General features: G+C 40.3%; 1 protein-coding gene across 4 annotated transcripts in view; it reads left to right on the forward strand.

Annotated features, from left to right (window-relative positions):
* scn8ab (sodium channel, voltage gated, type VIII, alpha subunit b) overlaps nt 1-19,431 on the forward strand; it is a gene marked incomplete at both ends in the record, with an annotated part of 37,641 nt that overhangs the window by 1,478 nt on the left and 16,732 nt on the right. The window contains 10 exons of one of the 4 annotated variants that reach the window (XM_079218363.1): nt 7,344-7,474; nt 7,735-7,815; nt 7,905-8,033; nt 8,998-9,089; nt 13,528-13,749; nt 13,984-14,047; nt 14,327-14,468; nt 15,664-15,870; nt 15,953-16,234; nt 17,892-18,248. In XM_079218363.1, the coding sequence (XP_079074489.1) occupies nt 7,344-7,474; nt 7,735-7,815; nt 7,905-8,033; nt 8,998-9,089; nt 13,528-13,749; nt 13,984-14,047; nt 14,327-14,468; nt 15,664-15,870; nt 15,953-16,234; nt 17,892-18,248 (1,707 nt within the window). Of the gene's footprint in view, nt 1-7,343; nt 7,475-7,734; nt 7,816-7,904; nt 8,034-8,997; nt 9,090-9,360; nt 9,453-13,527; nt 13,750-13,983; nt 14,048-14,326; nt 14,469-15,663; nt 15,871-15,952; nt 16,235-17,891; nt 18,249-19,431 lie in introns of all 4 variants that reach the window. The other 3 variants (XM_079218362.1, XM_079218365.1, XM_079218364.1) reach the window with 3 other exon arrangements.

Consider the following 19,431-nt stretch of genomic DNA (forward strand, 5'->3'; position numbering starts at 1 on the left):
TCTGCAATAGGTTTACGTAAACCTGCACAGTGACACAAACAGGGTTCAGACTAAACCACAGAAGCAGTTTGAACTGCGGCCTCTGAGGTGATCATGTGACTTTGACCCTGACAACTTGGTTTAAACCCATCCTAAACCCTTAAATCACAGCTAAGCTAATGACAACATGCCCATGTGTGCATATTGACAACTTTCTTGCAACATGTGCATCTGTATTATTTCTCTCTTATGCTGCAAACATGTTTTCATCAGTAGGTACAGGTAATTGCCTTTAAACTGCATTTTCTGTTTTTTATCCATTTGACTTTTTGGTGTTTAAAACAGATAAGCACATCCACAAATCCCATCTGTGAATGTTATTGCATAATAGCCTTAAAGACTATCAGTGTTTCTATTATTTTAGATCATAATGTGATTTTTCACCTCAGACATGCCACACAGTCAAATAATGTCTTTATCTCAAGTGACTTCTGAATTAATGATACAGATGCAGATGACACCATCCCCAATCTCCCTATTTTCTCTCAGAATTATGTATTTTTTATTAATCAGACCTTGAGACAGTGTAGGCTTCGGTCCCGTACCACTCAAACAAGCTTGGCTGTGCTCTTACTGGAGCTCTGCACTAAGAGGAATGATGAAGGCAGAAGATAGCAGGAGAGGACAAGACTTGTAGAGAAAAGGGCAAGAGCATGCTGTAGTGCGGAGGAGCCAGTCTCCTGTGTGGTGGCCGGGATAATGTGTAAAAGAATCTGCAGCCTGTATAGCAGCAAGGAGCCCAGTCAGCTGGACTGGCCATCTCAGCCAACAGCACTCCCTCATAGGGCGGATGCAACTATCAAGTGCATGTGCCTTTTGTGATCTATTGATCCATATCCCTAGTTCAGTGGTGGCCACAGGAAGGGTTGCATTCTTGTCTTATTATCCTTCCCCACTTTGCGTATATTGCCTAGTGCATACTTCTGACCTCTCCTTACTTTCCTCTGTGGTGTCTCACAAGGAAAGTTGCAGCGGAGTTTTTTACCATGGCCTCCACTCACAGGCACCGACACCTTAGGCTCTATGTTCAAAAACATAGATGAAAGCTCACACAGATGAGTACACACAGTAAGCAAGGAGTAACTGTCTCACACTTAAAGTACAGTATGTTACTTTAAAAAGCCTTTGTGCATAAAATACTGTATTTTATAGTGGGTTGAAGAAACAATTCAATGAACATAAATGAGACATGAAAACCGTAAATATGTATAAAATTCCAGACCCCTAGACATTCCCAATGTGCCTCTTTTCCTCATTTACGGTATGATGGTTCTTTTATATTGTTTTTTCTCTCTCTCTCTCTCTCTCTCTCTCTCTCTCTCTCTCTCTCTATATATATATATATATATATATATATATATATATATATATATATATATATATATAACCTTGAAAATACATGGCATATAGACTGCAATTTCATCTTAAATTGCCTTGCAAGAGTTGTTAATTGTGATAACACCTTCATTACGCTTCACTCACAGCTTGTTATGGTTAGTAGCTGCAGGAACCAGCAGGGATGTTGTCCCAACATGTTTAAATAATGAGTGTTAAGGTGAGATCCATTGGTATATGTGTGTTTTTGACTGTTTACCCAATAGTTATCCAATAATTATCTTAAATAAATAAATCCATGATCTGGGAAGGTAGTTGCAGTATACACCCATCACAGCATCGCCCCTTTATTTTCTGGCTTCTGAACAGCTCCACTAGTGTAGTCATGGCTCCTTAAGGGAACACTTTTCGGGAATTTCAAAAGGGAGCGATGGGGTAGTGGGTTCCAGATATGTGCATCAATACAGGTTCTGACTCATCATTCATTCTGCTAAATCAAGATCTGCTCATCTCATCATGCCCATCTATGAGTTCAATAAGACTCACAGGTTAGGACCTCATCATCCCTCTCCATCTTACTATCATTCATGTCAATCATCTTCCTAATCCACTAATGTGTTTGTCCTTCATCAAACCTGAGGAAATTCCTTCAAAGCATATTCACGGTTAGGGCCCATTCCTCCTCCACTGTGCTCATCTTTCCGGTCTGCTCGTCTCCTCTACTCGACCGACAGTCATCCTATCGCTCGCCATTGCACTGTATGTCAATGAGTGTGTCAGCTGCTGGAAACCTGATCACAGCACTCATGCATCAAAGAGAGGAAGAGGGGGCAGTGGTGAGGAAGAGAAATGCAGCGTTGCAGTTCTTGTTTTCCCCTGTGATGGGGAGAGGACTGCCTGGGCTTTTCAAATGTCTGATGTTATTAGGCAATGTTACAGCTGCTGTGGTCGTTGACACGTGTGCTTAGTTTGTGTGTGGAAATACAGTTAAGATGAGTCTGCTTGAATTGGCTGCTTTGGACAAAAAGCCCTATGAACAGCTTTCAGGTTTTGTTGATGCAGAGGCTTTATTCTCCTCCTGAATGTAGCTTTGTGGTGACTGTCTCATTACAGGAGTGTGCAGCAGACCAGTCATTTCTGCTCAGACTACTGCAGGGCCGCAGCTACTAGTGAGCGCACAAAGGGAGCTCACGGCTCAAGCAGCAGCAGCAACCTCAGAATATCAGCATGTAGCACTTCCTGTCCCACCATCTCTGTCTCTGTGTGCGTCTCCGTCCATTACTTTCCTTTTTCCTCTTCCATCCGACGCCTCCTCTCCGGCCTTCTTTTTTCAGGGTGTAGTAAATTAGAGGGAGGGCCCGGCTTTAGTGCTCTGTCTGAGTCCTCAGTCTCTGATGACACAGCATCCTCCTGTACAGGGTTGAGTGAGGAAGGGATGAGGTGGGAGTGGAGGGGTTGATTGTGCTTCCACTGCTAGCCAGGTTGGTGTAAAGAAGCAGGGTGGGGTAAAGATGGGATAGTGGGGTTTTTGTAACACAGCATACAGGTAAAGAAGTGGGATGACACTTTTTTTGATATAATATGCTGGGAAATTAGATTGCAGTCATACATATTTTGGTGAGACATTAGTGGCTGGGTCCTCACTGCAGTGAGCTTAGTCTGGAGTACATGAGCGATGTTTCAGGCTATAATGCTAATAGATATTCAGTTAAAGATCCTCATGAGAGCTGTGCTGTTTTGTCACAAAGCATCAAAGTTCCACGGCAAACATTGTGGGAGCTGTTGATATTTTGCTGTTCTGTAAATTGAATCAAGGTGCACTTATTCAATACAGGTGCTCCTTACAGAATGGGCTAAAATTCAGCTCATTGTGTATGTGTCTCATGTTTTCTCTTTCCAATTGGCAAAGAGGCTTTTGAATCCAGATATGTCCTTAAAGGATCTTTTAACTTCTGATTTGCACGTGTTTCTGTTTTTGAAGGTTATTTGGGGCTCCAACTGCAATCAATTGATGAATTGTTTAGTGTATTAAGTATCATATATAAGTGATTATTATAGTTTCCCTGAGCCCGTAATGTTTTGAAACAAAAAAGCCCCAAGATACTTGATTTGCCATAATATATTAAAGATAGAAATTAATCAAATCCATAAACTTACCTGCAAACACCAAATGTTTGGCCTTTTTTCTTCTTCTTAATCATTCAATTATCCAAACTGTTTGCGATCTAATCTAATTGAATCAATTATAATTTAGTCGCAACACTATTGCCATCTCTTATAATACAGTCAAAATCTGCAGTCAGTTTTGTGAAGTAATAGACCGTTGTCAGTTTGTCTCTCTGCTGCATGCCTACCCAGTCCTCCTCCTCCCTCCGTCTACCCATCCATCTCAGGTTTGGCTCTCTCCCCTTTGCAGCTCTCTGGCTTTCTGTTCTGCATCACTCCCGCTCCACCCCCTCATCTCTCTCTCTCTCTCTCTCTCTCTCTCTCTCTCTCTCTCTCTTTCTCTCTCTCTCTCTCTTTCTCTCTCTCTCTCTCTCTCTCTCTCTCTCTCTCTCTCTCTCTCTCTCTCTCTCTCTCTCTCTCTCCTCGGCTTTTGTTGCTGCTGTCCCATAACCCTGCAAGCCCCTCTCCATATCCCTGCTCCACTATTCCTCCTCCTCCTCGCACACACACACACACACACACACACACACACACACACACACACACACACACACACACACACACACACACACACACACACACACACACACACACACACCGTCCTTGCAGCTGCATTCTGCCTCCTGATTCTTGCATATGTGCCTTGTTCTTTAACGCTCTATGGAGAATTAGGAACATTTCACCAGCTTTGCAGAAAATACGTCTTTCTTACCTTTCTGCTGAGTTGTGCATTCATGAATGTGCATGCCCAACTTTGTATGCTTGATTATTTAACTATGTAATTAAATAGGCAGATCAATGTTACATGATACGTGTGTGACTTCAACAAGCATTGTGTTACATATTGTTTTGTGATCCATTGTACTTATCCACTACCATAGTCGCTCTATGTTTATCCATGTGAATAGATGCAATTCATCCTCAGTTTCCTTAAACTTACTATTGCACGACATGGTTGATCCCATTTAAATGTGCTGTGGAAAGCAAAACCTCTAATACAGTCACAATAAGTTCAAGATCTCTCATTCCCTGTCTTTGTCTTGGAAAGTAATTAAACTAGAGAAATAAGTGATTCATTGATTAATTAATCAACAATACAAAAACATAATTTTAACATTTAAACACCAACCATATATCATCCAACAGTACGGTGTATGCATTCTTTTCAGTGGTTAGACTACATCTCCGTACAGTTGGGATAACAGTGCCATTTCTACCACAATTAAGCTCATCAGAGCCCATCATGCGTGCACAGTGGTTTTCTATTTAGTAAAAACTGTACAACAAAGGATATGATATAGAATGTTCTATATTTTAATACATATTTTAAGACACAAGTGTGTTCAGGAGATCAACACAACCCATTTTATTTTTCTACTTTTAATGCTACGAGCACGGTTCAGTATTTACTTTGTAGTTTCATCCTCTTGATGTCCTCTAGTAAACCTTGGTAGATTATTCAGTTTATTCAAGTACATTTTGGCATTATTTAATTTGAGTCCATTAATGATTTAAATAATGAACTTGTCTTTATTTAGTTCATTTAAATTGTGCTGTGAGAACAGCTCATCAAAATTAAGCTTTCATTAAGAAAATCAAAGATTTAGTATTTACAAACTCTAATGATTGATCAGTTATCGATTAATGTGGCACAATCAATTAAGAAAATTGCCTGAAATTTGCATCCCTTGTTGTAATTGTGCCAAGTTGCCAAGTTTGCATCAACAGCAGATTTTTCTGTCTCCAAATCGACACGGTACCTTGAGTAAATAAAGCCTCTTCATAGTTGAATTGTGAATTCTTATGGCATTTTTTTAAGTTTCCATGCTGTAGAGGATGAATCGTTGAAACTCAGACTCATTAAGGACAAAGCAGACTTGTTTTCTGTCTATGACATGTTTGTGTCTTCAAATCAGATGTTTTTAAAAACCTCTAAAAAAGCTGAAGGATTTATCCATGGCATAATTCGTCACATTGATTAACATATGGAACATATTTATGAATGCTGGGGATCTGTAAAGCACTAATGAGATAGCATTCATTTTACAACCTCCTCTTCCATCCACATACTGGATGTGCTCGGTCAGCAAAACACTTGACCTCTAAGGGGAAGATTTACCCTTTGGACATGACTGTAGGTCGCGTGTGTTCCTGTATTCATTGTGTTGATTAAGTAGAGCTCATTCTTTCTCCATGTGGCAGGGGAAAATACTGAGAGGATTTTGAAGTATTGCAGCTGCTCTATAGACAAAAAAGAAAAGGAGCGGGGAAGGGAGGGAGAGGAGTCCTCTGATGCAGAGAATACATTTTGTCTTTCCCCAGACTGCAGACGCTATTTTTAATTTAATTAGATTTCAGGACACCACTTGTCTCAGGACGCTTGTTGTCACATCCCCATTTCTTTCTAGTGTTTCCCGTGATCTGAATCAACATGGTGTGTGTATTCTGCTAGTTGCTGTTGCCAAGACTAAATTATTCTATTATACATGCTCTTCACTAGTGGGTGTTCATCATATTATCATCATTTTCATTGTGAGTGCAGTGATCATTATACCTGAACGTAAAGAGCAAGCAATATAGGCTTTATGATCTGGTGACCATTATTGTATCTAGTTTACAGAATCTGTTATTTATTTAGATATTTAAACAAATATAGAAGACTTGTTTATCATTTAATATTGAATGTGAAGGACAAGGATCAAAGTGATGGAAATTGTTAAAGTTTCTGATGTTATTTGATATATTCATCATTGTTCTTCATCACTGGTTACTAACAGGCCATGTTATGTCTTTATGTAACCTGTAAATACTGGCCGGCAGCCCTATCAGTGGTGTCGTAAATACACATGAGGGGATGTGGTGAAGAAGGAAAAACACCCAAGCAGTGTAGGCATTCATAACAAACGTGTGGTTTGGATGCCAGTGGTTCATTTGTTTGTAAATAATGCTCATACTTCTCACTCAGACCCCGCATTGTCTTTGTCCAAAATTGGGCACAAACATCCACAAACCGCACACACAAACAAACACACAGTGCTGAAGCACACACTGCTGCCTCACCCCAGTGCACAGACCCACGTGGCCCAGTGCTGTTTATGGGTGGGGAGTGGTTGTTGAGAGCCTGGAGTCAGCAGATCTGCCCCTGATCGATGACAGCATTTGCGGTTCTCTTCCAGTAAGAGCTTTAAACTCGGACCGAAGAGAAGCATTTGGCCACGACGAGGGGAGGGCTTCCCATTCACCTGCCTGCTGCTCAAAGAGCTACCGTCATGGTGAAAAGCTTGCCAGGACAGAGACTCGGTCGGATGCAACCAGAACAGAGGTGTTCACTGTATTCCCGGCTCTCGGAGGACTGGCCACAAAGGAAGTGATGTCAGCAGAGTAAAACACAGCCTGGTGTCCTTGTCCTCTTCTTGACTATGTTCCCTTTTCTATACTTTTTACTCTCCTGGTTAATCTTGTGTGCTTTGTATAGTGGAAGGCCATTCGCTGTTGTCTCACTGCTCATTTACATACAGATTTCAACACGGGTGAACTCTTTAATCAAAATGCTATGTTGAGATGGATTACAGTATCACCTGCGTTGCTAGAATTAGCCCTGTAGAGCGCCCTGTGACTGAGAGGTGAGCTCAGGACTCACATGTGCTGCTCCGCCACCTATAGGCATCATCAGCAATAATGCAGAGGTTTTCAGACCAGGTATGGAAAAGTGTGTGCCATATAAATATGTCTGGAAATGTTCTAACTGTCATGTTATCTCTCTCTCTCTCTCTCTCTCTCTCTCTCTCTCTCTCTCTCCACAGACATTTATAGTCATCAACAAAGGGAAAACACTCTTCCGCTTCAGTGCCACGCCCTCCGTGTACATCTTAAGCCCTTTTAATCTACTTAGGCGACTAGCTATTAAGATTTTGATACACTCATATCCTTTCACGTGATTCATTTCTTTGTCTTCAAAGTGAATGAAAACAGCATTCTAAACATGTTTCTGCTTATGTCACAAGTCGTCGGTAATAAGTAAGGAAAGCCACTGTGCGCTCTAAAGCACTGTCTTCTCCATGCTCTGCCCTCTTCTTTAAGCTTTACTTCAATACTAAAGTTTGATTTCAGTTGTTGGTGTATTAAAGTGTTTGGGGTGTTATGGGTAGCGCTGTTCAAACTTTCCTTAACTTTCTGTCCTCTCACGTTATTCAGCATGATCATCATGGCTACGATTTTGACCAACTGTATATTCATGACATTTAGTGACCCCCCGGAGTGGTCCAAACAAGTAGAGTAAGTACACGTCCATACTTCTCCTCAGCATTCATATCCTCGATGTATGTGCCTTTCAGCGTTTTACTCTCTCGTCTCTTTGTTTTAAGGTACACTTTCACTGGTATCTATACGTTTGAGTCGCTCACGAAGATTGTTGCCCGAGGCTTTGCTATAGATGGGTTCACCTTTCTCAGAGACCCATGGAACTGGCTGGATTTCATGGTCATCTCAATGGCGTAAGTATTTTAACTCATAATTGCGAACAATAAAAGCCTTGATTCTTTTTGTATACACTAGTTGAAGGCTATGTGACAACTATGGTCCAACGTAAACAAGAAAAAGCACCACAATGTTGATTTTAACTTGAAAAATATGAAGATAATTTTAGAATTTGGATAGAATAAAGTTGTTAGATGTTATTTCTTTATAAGAGATACTAGTTCCAACGAAACAAGTGTAACTAATCACATGAATAACGCCTTTCCGTTCAGGCGTGTAATACCAGGGTAATAGTGTGCATACTGGCACACTGGTATGGCTTATGAGACATATCAGCGGAAGCAATTATTATTTAAGTTATTGTTAACACCTGTTTTTGTACTTTTATGACATTCATGTTTTCTGTCAGGAAATTCATTTTCAGCTGTCAGTCATTTCAAGTGCAAACATTTTTGATGTACATTTTACTATTCATTAGAACTTGATCATTAATTTAGAGATTATATCATGCATAGGTATCATAACATGCCCACCAAATGTTTAATCTTAATAAACTTGTTTTTGCAGTCTGCTGGAGTTCTTTTTAAAATGATCAATATAGTGCTATTTTTTATTAATGATGGACAAAGACAGTACTTTTATATCTAAAAGCTGCAGTGGGCAAAATCGGCATGAGCAAAACCTGAAAATAATAATAATTTCCTCATCAGGTAATTAAGACTTCTGAAATTGTGCAGGGTCTGAAAACACTGATCAGACATTTTGTTGTGTGTGTTTTTAATAATTTGTGATTGGGTGTAAGATGAATTTGACTAAATCATTCTAAATATGTTCTAAAGAGAATTGCCCACAGCACCTTTAGTCCACATTAGTCCATCATACAACGTTTGTAATGCTTATTGAAATATTTTATAACAATCCATTATTTTTTTCCTCTGTTTGGGATGGCTGCTGAATAATTTTATCTGATCCACCTTGCAGGTATATAACAGAGTTTGTAAACCTAGGCAATGTGTCAGCTCTGCGTACGTTCAGGGTTCTGAGGGCTTTGAAAACAATTTCAGTTATCCCAGGTAAGACAGTCCAGGTGTTTGTGTTTGTGGGTGGGCGAGTCACGGGGTTGATGTTAGGTGTGGTTTCGTTCCAGTCCCTCTCCTCTCCTCTTCCTCCTTTGTTCTCTTCCCACTGGTCGGACAGGCGTTCTCTCTCTCACCGTGGTGTCCCCTCCTGGTCTTCGATGGTGGTGCTGGTGTCGTGCTCTTGCGCGTACATGCGTGTGTGTTGTTATCGTGTGTGTTGTGTGTCATGGGGTTCTGTTCTGTGTGTCATCCTACCTTGTTACAGATATGTTACAGAGTTTGTGGACCTTGGGAATGTCTCGGCGCTGAGAACGTTCAGGGTTCTCCGAGCATTGAAAACAATTTCTGTCATTCCAGGTGAGACTCCCATTTAAACACTAAGGCTGAGCCTACTTTATATATTTCAACTACTTTGTTTTTGTTCTTTTTTTTTAAAGAGAGGATGTTTTAGAATTTCTTCATTTTTTTCTTATACTTTTGTTTTTTTTATGACAATCAAAAATGGTAGCAATACATTTTTGATAGGCTTAGCAGTCTACTGGCAGTCTTATGGGCTCACATGTTCCGTATGGACAGCCGAGCTTATGCAGCACATCAGGATATGCAAGAGCTATCTGTCTGTTCATTTCTACCCCGAGTTAAAGAGAAAAGAATGTCCAAAACAACGTGATCAAATGGGGGTAAAATTAAGATGCTTTTTCTAAGGAGACTTTCAGGATGCTGTTATGAGGGGTTAGATAAACAAACATGATCATAAGTAGTTTACATGTGTCATTCTTTAAATCTGGTTTTGTGTACAGTATAATTTCACACATTGATCCAAATTCTCATAGTCTAGGACTTTGCCTTCTTGTTTCTAAAGACTTTTTGATTCCCTAAGACTGCCAAGCCTAATTTGACAACACATCAACGCTGCATGAAGCTTTGAGACACATGCTTTTACGAGTTTGGCTTTAAGGGGCTTTTCTTTTGGATTTTATCTTTTGGTTCAAAGGACTTATTTCAGGCTTCAGATTTTTTTCTTTTTTTCGGAAGATCTTTGTCCATCCTGGGAGTTAAAGGGAATTAATAAATATCAGAAATAAGCAAAATTCTGTAAATATTTGTCAGATTCCACACAACACTGGGGAACAAACATTTCCACAAGTTTACATTTGCTTATACATGATATCCACTCAAAAACAATATGACACCATGAAGTCACTGTATCTCAGCAGACACACACACACACACACACACACACACACACACACACACACACACACACACACACACACACACACACACACACACACACACACACACACACACACACACACACACACACACACACACACACACACACACACAGTTGTGCTCTGGGCTCCACCAGCCTGAGGGCCCAGCGCTGCCAGAGTGGGAGAAAGGTGCCTGGGATGGGAACGGTTCTTCAGTTAAGGCAAGGTCACCATCCCGGTTTACAGACAGGTGATGCTGACACCGAGTCAATTCCTTCAGCCTTGGCGTTTAAATGACCTGCATGCCACCTCTCATTGCCTCCCCCCCTCCCCCAGCCACCAACTCTTCCTCGCCTGTCCTTTCTTTCTCCTCTTCACTTCCTGCTTCCTTGACTGAGCCCGGTTCTGTGCGCTGTGTGTGGTGCTGCTGTGTTCAGTTGATTTGTTGGATGCGGAATAATAACTAACTGCAGCTGGTCAGGAATGTTCTCATAGATGGACACAAGGAGCGAAGGGAAAAAGTAATCCCTTGGTACAATTTCTCTTCCAAATCCAGTTGTACTCTTAGAAATAAAGCTCCCAAAAGGGTTCCTGAGGGCTGGAGTTCTACCTGAACCCTTTACTTTAGAAGAAAGGGCTTTGAAGGGTTCTTTGAAAGACTAAAGCTTCAATTAAGAACCGTTTTTAACCACAGAACCCTTTTTGGAAGAAAGAGTTCTCCATAGACTGTTATAATCATGGGAATTAAAAGATCCTCTCAGCTCACATCCCCATAAAACTATTGTGAACCATGATTGTTGTGGGTTGAGCCAATTAGGAGCCTTATCAGCCCACGGTTACTGGGCGTGGCTCCCTAAAGGAAAACGTTGGTTACGGTGGAGAAAGATCTCTGCGATATAACAGGAAATGTTGTATAAGGGTTCTCGGTGGAACCCTCTGGTTGGGTTTTATAAGAAATTATACATGTATATACTGTATTTGTAATCACAGGGAGATTCATTACTTTCTAATGCCACCTTAGAAGGTGGAACATTTCTGATAGAGCCTCCAGAGAGGTTTTGCACCACTGAAGGGTTCTCTGTTGAACTTTTCATTGTGGATTCTGGGTGGAACCTCTCACTGATGGTTCTATGTATAACCCTTCATTTTGCGTTCATGTTTCAACCCCCAGAAATGGTTCCGCGTGCAAACGTTATAAAAGTTTCTGCTGGGAACCAAAAAGGTTTTTCCTCCGAGGACAAGCGGAAGAACCCTTTATGGTTCGAGTTATCGCCTTTATTTCTAAGAGTGCCATGCTGTCTGTTCTTCATCAGTGGAACAGCTTTTATATAGAAGTATTTTCTCACATGAAGTTAAGGTACTGAAAACATGTGACATGAAAGTGTGTCTTTCTGATGGAAACATCCCATACAGCTGCAGTGTTTGTTGTGTTGTTTTGTGTTTTATGAAGAGAACAAACTGAATGTGATCTCTATATCTGTGGTTAGACTTGAATGTATCCTGAATCATAGTCAAGTCAGTGTGCTGTTATTACATACTAGACAATCATGTCTTTGGTTTTATTGAATGCTAGAAGTATCTCTTTTATTGCTAGAAATATGCTTTCAAGACATACATTCACCAAAGTTTGAATTTGAGAGAGACTGCACAACTCTGGTGATAGCTATTGCTATTATGTTTTGGATAACGTTTTGGAGTCAGTGTGAATGCAGTGTCTATGCACAGCATTTACCCCAGCTACTTTTTATAGCAGACTTTTGTTGTGAAATATGGTTAGTCTAAAATGCATTGCTCAGATGTTTGTAGTTTGGACATACTGTATCCCAACTATTTATCTATACCATTAAATACATGACTTAAGTGAAAATCTAATTTAAGGCGATATATCATGCTACTTTTCAAGTTCTTACTGACATGCTTTCATGTTTAAAAAATCCCGAAGATTACTCAATTTGGGGGAGGTATATTCTACTGAGCCTTCATGTGACTTAAGAAGGGGAGGCAAATCCGAATGGCTTGTTGAATCACATGTTTTCTTAACTAGGCAGTCCACAAAAACTGACTGTGTTCACAGGGAGATTCATTACTTTCTTATGCCACAAGCGTTGCCTAAATTATATCACACTGCTTATTAAGACTTTATAACAGACAACATTGAGTTAGATGATATGGGATTATTCTCTTTATCTGAAATAAGTAGTCCTCATGATAACTAATGGTAGCCTGAAGCCTATTCAGATGAACAAGAAAAGGATCAAGTGAGGAAATTAGCGGAGGAAGGAAGACAGGGTTTCTCCTCCCAGGAGATGTGGAGATGCAGGACAACATGTTCTTCTGTCTTTGAGCTGCAGAGTTCTGTCTGCAGACATTATTTGTATTTCCTTACAGGAATACATGTGCAGTTACTGAAAAAATAAAGAGCTACTTTTCACAGTTGAACATTTCATGTATTGATCTCAACATACTCAAATACCATGTGGTTCCCTCAACCATTTTACTTACATATCAGCAAATATAACAATATCTGTAAGAACCCACTTTAATTTTGAGTGAAACGGAGCCCCCGTTTGCCAATTGTGATGGATTTTCACAATTGGAAGTGTTGCAAATGCAGTCTTTGGATTTACTTAATTCATACATCAAGCAAATGAATACCCACAACAACAACATAGCCAGCAACTATCTAATAATTTAATAATTTAATTCAGAGAGGAAAATTAAGATTTCCATCTAGGCAGAAATGACAAGAAAAAGTCTGTTTTATTCTCTAAAGGAATGCACTGAGACAATTCTGGTGTTGAGGATTGGAAACGTGGGTGTAGGTGCTTGAGAACAATCCTAATGCTTGCCAAGTTTAGATTTATATAACAATACAGGATTAGATATAAGTTACCTAACTTAACTTTTTCCATGCTTGACTTGAGTCAGCTCTGAACTGCAGCTATTCAACCAGCTTGTGCATTCATGTAGCTGCCAGCAGTTGCAATTCTTTTTATTTTGTCTATCTGTGTGTTTGTGTGTGTCTGTGTGCATTTTAATTTGGGTGCTGGTGTGTGTGTGTGTGTGTGTGTGTGTGTGTGTGTGTGTGTGCATTTGTCTGTTTTCATGTTTGTGCATACATGCACATTTGTGTGTTTGTTTTGTGTGTGTGTGTGTGTGTGTGTGTGTGTGTGTGTGTGTGTGTGTGTGTGTGTTTATTGTATATTAATTGACAGGCCTGAAGACCATTGTGGGTGCTCTGATCCAGTCTGTGAAGAAGCTGTCGGATGTGATGATCCTGACCGTCTTCTGTCTCAGCGTCTTTGCTCTGATTGGACTGCAGCTCTTTATGGGGAACCTGCGGCAGAAGTGTGTTATCTGGCCGATCAACATGACTGAGCAGTACCCGATTAATGGCAGCAGGCCCTTTGACTGGAGCGAATACATCATGAATGAAAGTGAGTGATTACCTTGACACTGGATTAGTTGCACATGGTTACGTAAATGGGACTAGAAAGTGTGGGCATCCTGGTGATTCTTTTCTCTTTGTATTATTTTGAATTTTGAGAAAGATTGCATTTGTTTTTCCTTGCTAAAATGAATAAATAACAGACACAGTGACTGCTCAAGGTAACACACATTTTTCCCTGGCTAACACAAGTGACTGTTTTTTGTTGTGTTTTTTTTCATAGCTAATTTCTACATCCTCCCTAATCAGCTTGATGCTCTACTATGTGGAAATAGTAGTGACTCAGGGTAAGTTAGTCCACATTTATATTTGAATGTTTTCAGCAAGTGCCTCCCATTTTTCTGTTGTACTTTCGCACATCTTGTGATGTACATGGACACATCATCAGTGATGTAATCAGGCATTCGCGTCAAGGCAATTATCAAAATACAAATGTCAGGCCCATTTTCATGGTGCTGTTATATCTTAGACTGCCAGTGGTGCCTGTATCTGTAATCCCAACTGTTTTGATGCTTAAGTGGCACATCTCCGTCACTTGTTAAGATACAATTTTGTATTTCTTTCAGACGCTGTCCGGAGGGCTTTACATGTATGAAAGCTGGAAGGAACCCCAACTATGGTTACACCAGCTTTGACAGCTTTGGATGGGCTTTCCTCACTCTATTTCGCCTCATGACCCAAGACTTCTGGGAAAATCTATACATGCTGGTAAAGGAGTGTTTTCTAAATTCTTCTCTCTTCTCCTTTGTCTCAAATTGGTATGATGTATATGTAGAACCCTTCTTTCAGACAGTAGAAATACGTAATATATCATGTAATCGTAACCACTGATTATTTTTCATTGCTATTTAAAAATTATATTTTCTGTCTGTCATGGTGGCAGATTACCTTTTACCTGCCACAGCCAGTATTGATCCTGTATTTGGCGGGTGGAAGGTGCTAACTTCATTCTCCAGATGAAGTTTTAGTCCCCATCTTGCAGCTGTTTTAGAGACCTATATAAAGCATTTCTAGTCCTACCAATAGAAGTAAAACACCCACTATAATACGAATGATTTTGTCCCCACTCCCTCACAAATATATATACATCATCATCATCATCATCATCATCATCATCATCATCATCCTAATAACTGAATGAATCAGCAAAGGTGCCTCTCAGCAGCTCTCCCCATCAGCTAATTTGCCCTCTGGATAAAAGGGAAGGAGGGTCAGCTGATCATCAGAAATACTGTAGCTAGGAGTGTGTGACTACACTTGTGTTTGTCTTTCATGCAGGAAGAAAATTATTGAATTATTTACATTTGTTATGAAGCAATAAATAAAAGTGAATTCATTTTTTATTTGAAAGACCTTTAGAACGGTCATGATATCTGCCAAATGTATTTTTTAAGAGATTATTAAACCAGTAGTACGCCTTCTTTAGTCCTCTCACTTTTTGTTGCTCTTTGGGACACACACGCATGTACAAAATATAAAACATACACTCAGATATATGTGATGTTAAACTGCACTACCATGACATTGTATTAGCATTTATTTTCCTCCTACTCCAGACCTGCACCTTTGCAGCATAATAGATTAGGCCAGTCATTGTTTTTTTTCATTTGTGTTTGAAACTGGGAATACTGGCACTCTACTGGCTTCTTTCTTGTCTGGAGGTTTTTGGAGAAAGCCAGGCTGTATATAAGCATGAGCAAGGCAGACTTAACACACATATACATACAGTACCTTTGACAGAGTAAGAAATCCCTCCTATAACAAAATCATGGACATAAAACAACTTTTTTAGTAACATGCATTCATTTTATATCTTAACAATACGACAATATGTTTGTTTAAAAACATGACTTTTTTGTTCAATCGCTCTAAATCTCACTGTCTGTTTGTGTTTGTCTGTCAGACTCTGCGAGCTGCAGGGAAGACCTACATGATCTTCTTTGTGCTGGTCATCTTTGTGGGCTCCTTCTACCTGGTGAATCTCATCCTGGCTGTGGTGGCTATGGCTTATGAGGAGCAGAACCAGGCCACTATTGAGGAGGCGGAGCAGAAAGAGGCTGAATTCAAGGCCATGCTGGAGCAGCTCAAAAGACAGCAAGAAGAAACACAGGTTGGTCTCACCTTCTCTCACACACATACACCTTTACCTGTTTCATAGTTTAGGGTTATCATATGTCTTTATTTTCTCTCAGGCTGCTGCCATGGCAACTTCTGCAGGCACGGTGTCGGAGGCTGCGTTAGAGGATGAAGGAGGAGGGCACTTGTCCCGCAGTTCCTCCGAGGTCTCCAAACTGAGCTCCAAGAGTGCCAAGGAGCGTCGCAATCGCAAGAAGAAATGGCGTCAGAAGGAGCAGGACAAAGAGAAGGGAGACAGCGAGAAGGTTGTCAAGTCTGAGTCAGACGATGGCAGCAAGAAAAGCACCATTCGTTTCCCTGGAAGCCGGCTGGGGAGGAAGACATCCATTATGAACCAGGTAAAGATGGCAAAAAAAAGCTATACAGTAAATGCAGACTGCTGTTTGACTTGAGCAGATACACCTATCAATGCTTTAAAACACATTATTCAAGGTGTTAAAGAAATGATTGTGTTCGGGCCTTTCCATTATACCTTTTCCACGTGACCCATCTGAGGTAGATCAGGCCTCAGCTTGTGCCTAGCAGGAAGCTACGTCCACCTCGTGGCTTTCCTCCCTTGAGCCACGGCCATCTTGAGGCGCTTTCTGATGCTTCGGTGGTATTGCTGATGGCTTTTCTTTGCCTCCCTCTCTTGATGTGTAGTATGTTGTGAGGTCTGGGCAAAGATTGGGCTGTAAAGCCCCTGCCTCCAACTTCATAAGGCAGACATTGCCGGCACTTTCTGACCAGTTCCTCGCACTTTGCAAGTTTCCTCTTAAAGGCCTTGTCCACTCGATCTTCCCAAGGGACTGTCTGCTCCAGCAAGACGATTTGTTTGATTGGTCTGACCAGAAAACAATATCTGGTTTCAGAGTGATTCTGTTGGAACTTCAGCTTCCTCTCCAGCTCTGCACGTAACTTCCAGTCAGGGTCAACATTAATGTTTTTTTTTATAGAAAATAAAAAGAAAGAATAGTTGTTATTGCAATGAATGCTTTCTGTAGAATCAAATAGGACAAGCTTTGAGAAAAACTTAACAGCACTAAATGTCACGACTCGGTGCAGAGGAAAAGGACAGTAGTCCCTATGAGGCAAAATCAAAAAGTATTTTACCAGACAAAGTTACAAAACAAGGGAAAAGACTGATCCTGGAAACAAACACTTAACTACAGCTTGAAGGTGATGCAAACACAGGTATACAAAGACAATCTGGCAAGGTACAAGAGAAAATAGGGGAGTATATATATATATATATATATATATATATATATATATATATATATATATATATATATATATATATATGATAGGGGAAACCACAGGTGTAGGGCATGAACAATCAGGAGACACTGGGGAGACACACATACACATTGAACTAATAGAACAAAACAACTGTCTTTAGTCCAGATCAAAACATCCTCATAGCATGCATTGGGCTGACATTGTGTTCTGTTATTTCATTTATGAGTTAACAATATGTTAGAATACTAAGTTAAATGAGGAGAAAATAACCTCAATCGTTTGTCTTATGGTTCATCGTCAGTTTATTGGTTTAATTAATGTTTCCATTAGCAATATATTATTGAGAAAAATTGCATTAATGACAATGAAAAGACAATACATTTATAAAATATTTATCTGAACTGATTTTGTAAAATGTCATCGCTATTGTACAGTGTATTGCAATGATACAGTTCTCATGTTTTAATCGTGATTATGGTTACGACAAAAGCTCTTCTTTTCATTGTTGTATCTCATCGTCTCATTTCGTGATGACACCTGGTTGGGTCCAAAGGCACTCCTGCTAGCCTTGATACCTGTATGTAAGACTAAAGCCGGTAATCAGTTTGGTGCGCCTTTATCTTTTATTCTCTCTGTCCTCTGGTTTAATTCTAGTTATACCTGTGGCCCACTTGCCCTCTTCACCTTGTCTGTTCCATTTATGTATTGTCTAACTCCTGCTCTTCTTAATAACTCCTTAACTCTCCCCCTCTGCATCTGTTTCTCCCTCCTCAGTCACTCCTCAGCATCCCAGGCTCTCCCTTTATGTCGCGCCACAACAGCCGCAGCAGCATCTTCAGCTTCAAAGGCCGTTCCAAGGACATGGGCTCGGAGAACGAGTTTGCAGACGATGAGCACAGTACAGTGGAGGAGAGCGAAGACCGTCGAGGCTCACTGTTCATCCCTTACCGCCGCAACAGCTACAGTGGCTACAGCCAAGGCTCATCGCGCATCCACCCACTGGCACCCCACTCTGGAGGGAAGAGGAACAGCACAGTGGACTGCAATGGCGTGGTGTCTCTCATCGGCCCTGGGCCCGGCAGACGGCTTCTGCCTGAGGTGAAAATAGATAAGGCAGCCAGTGATGACAGTGTAAGGACGTCCATGGGACACCAATACCGTTTAGGCATGATGGTGGTGGCCCCGGTGTCTGCAGCTTCACAACCTCTTCCCCTTGGCTCGAAGTAGATCCCTTTTCCTCCCCTGAATAACTAGAAATCTTCTGTCTTATTATTTCATCTTACACTGACATTTACACTTCCACCATGATCTAATGCTCCTTTTCCACTGCTCCTCTTTTAAACAGCTTTAGAAGATACTAACCAACTGAAACAGTATCCACAAACTCTCTGCTTTACCAGCATCATGATGATCATTTCATTGTTTAATATCTAACAATAATGGTATATGATATTAGTGGCCATTCCCCTAACAATTCTATCAACAAGCTTACCCATCATTGTCGTTTATTAAAAAAAAAAAACTTCTGAAACCTTTTACTGATTAAAAAACAACAACTCACACCCTACTTTTACTTCTTTTATTTGAGGTGCTTTCCACTTCCAGGCCCACACAGTTTTTTTGTGGGTTTCTTTTCATCCCAACTTTTAGCTACCCCTCTATGTCTTTCTGTCTTTTTCTTTCACTCTTTCTTTCTCCCTCTCTTTCCTTTTTGTCCTCATTTAGCCTCCGTTATTGAGCCACTGGATGGTGCAAGAACAAATCAGAAACTTTTTTCTATAACAATATTTCTCCTCATTCTAGATAGCATGGTATACCCCTCTTTTATACCTGCTTTTACTTTTTGACCTTTCTTAAAATGTAGCATGGTGTCGCAGCAAAGATGTCTTGAATTCCCCTCTGTTCTTGACATGCATGTCATTGCATGCAGTTTAATGTTCCTTACTTCAGGGTTGTAGCAATGTTATGCACAGTAAAAGAGGAAGGGTTCAGAAACTCTACCGTAAATTCTCAAATGATAGTCAGTACTTCAATAATGGTTGCTTACTAAAATGAAATATAAATGCTTCACATATCTAAAATAATAGTTAGTTTCAATAAGGTTCTTGTTCTCACCTGGGTTGTTGTAAATGATGGTAATTATTTGAGAATTGACAGTATAAATTTGAAGTGTGTTGATGATATGTTGCAAGAAATGCTTAAATTCAACAAATCAGGTATGTCTTTGGGAATAATACATTGTAGAAAATATTTAATGATCTGATGTGAAAATCTGCATTCATCATATTAGGTTTTTCATCTTCTGAGCAGATGG

This window comes from Taurulus bubalis, assembly GCF_910589615.1.
Source record: "Taurulus bubalis genome assembly, chromosome: 5".
Taxonomy (NCBI): domain Eukaryota; kingdom Metazoa; phylum Chordata; class Actinopteri; order Perciformes; family Cottidae; genus Taurulus; species Taurulus bubalis.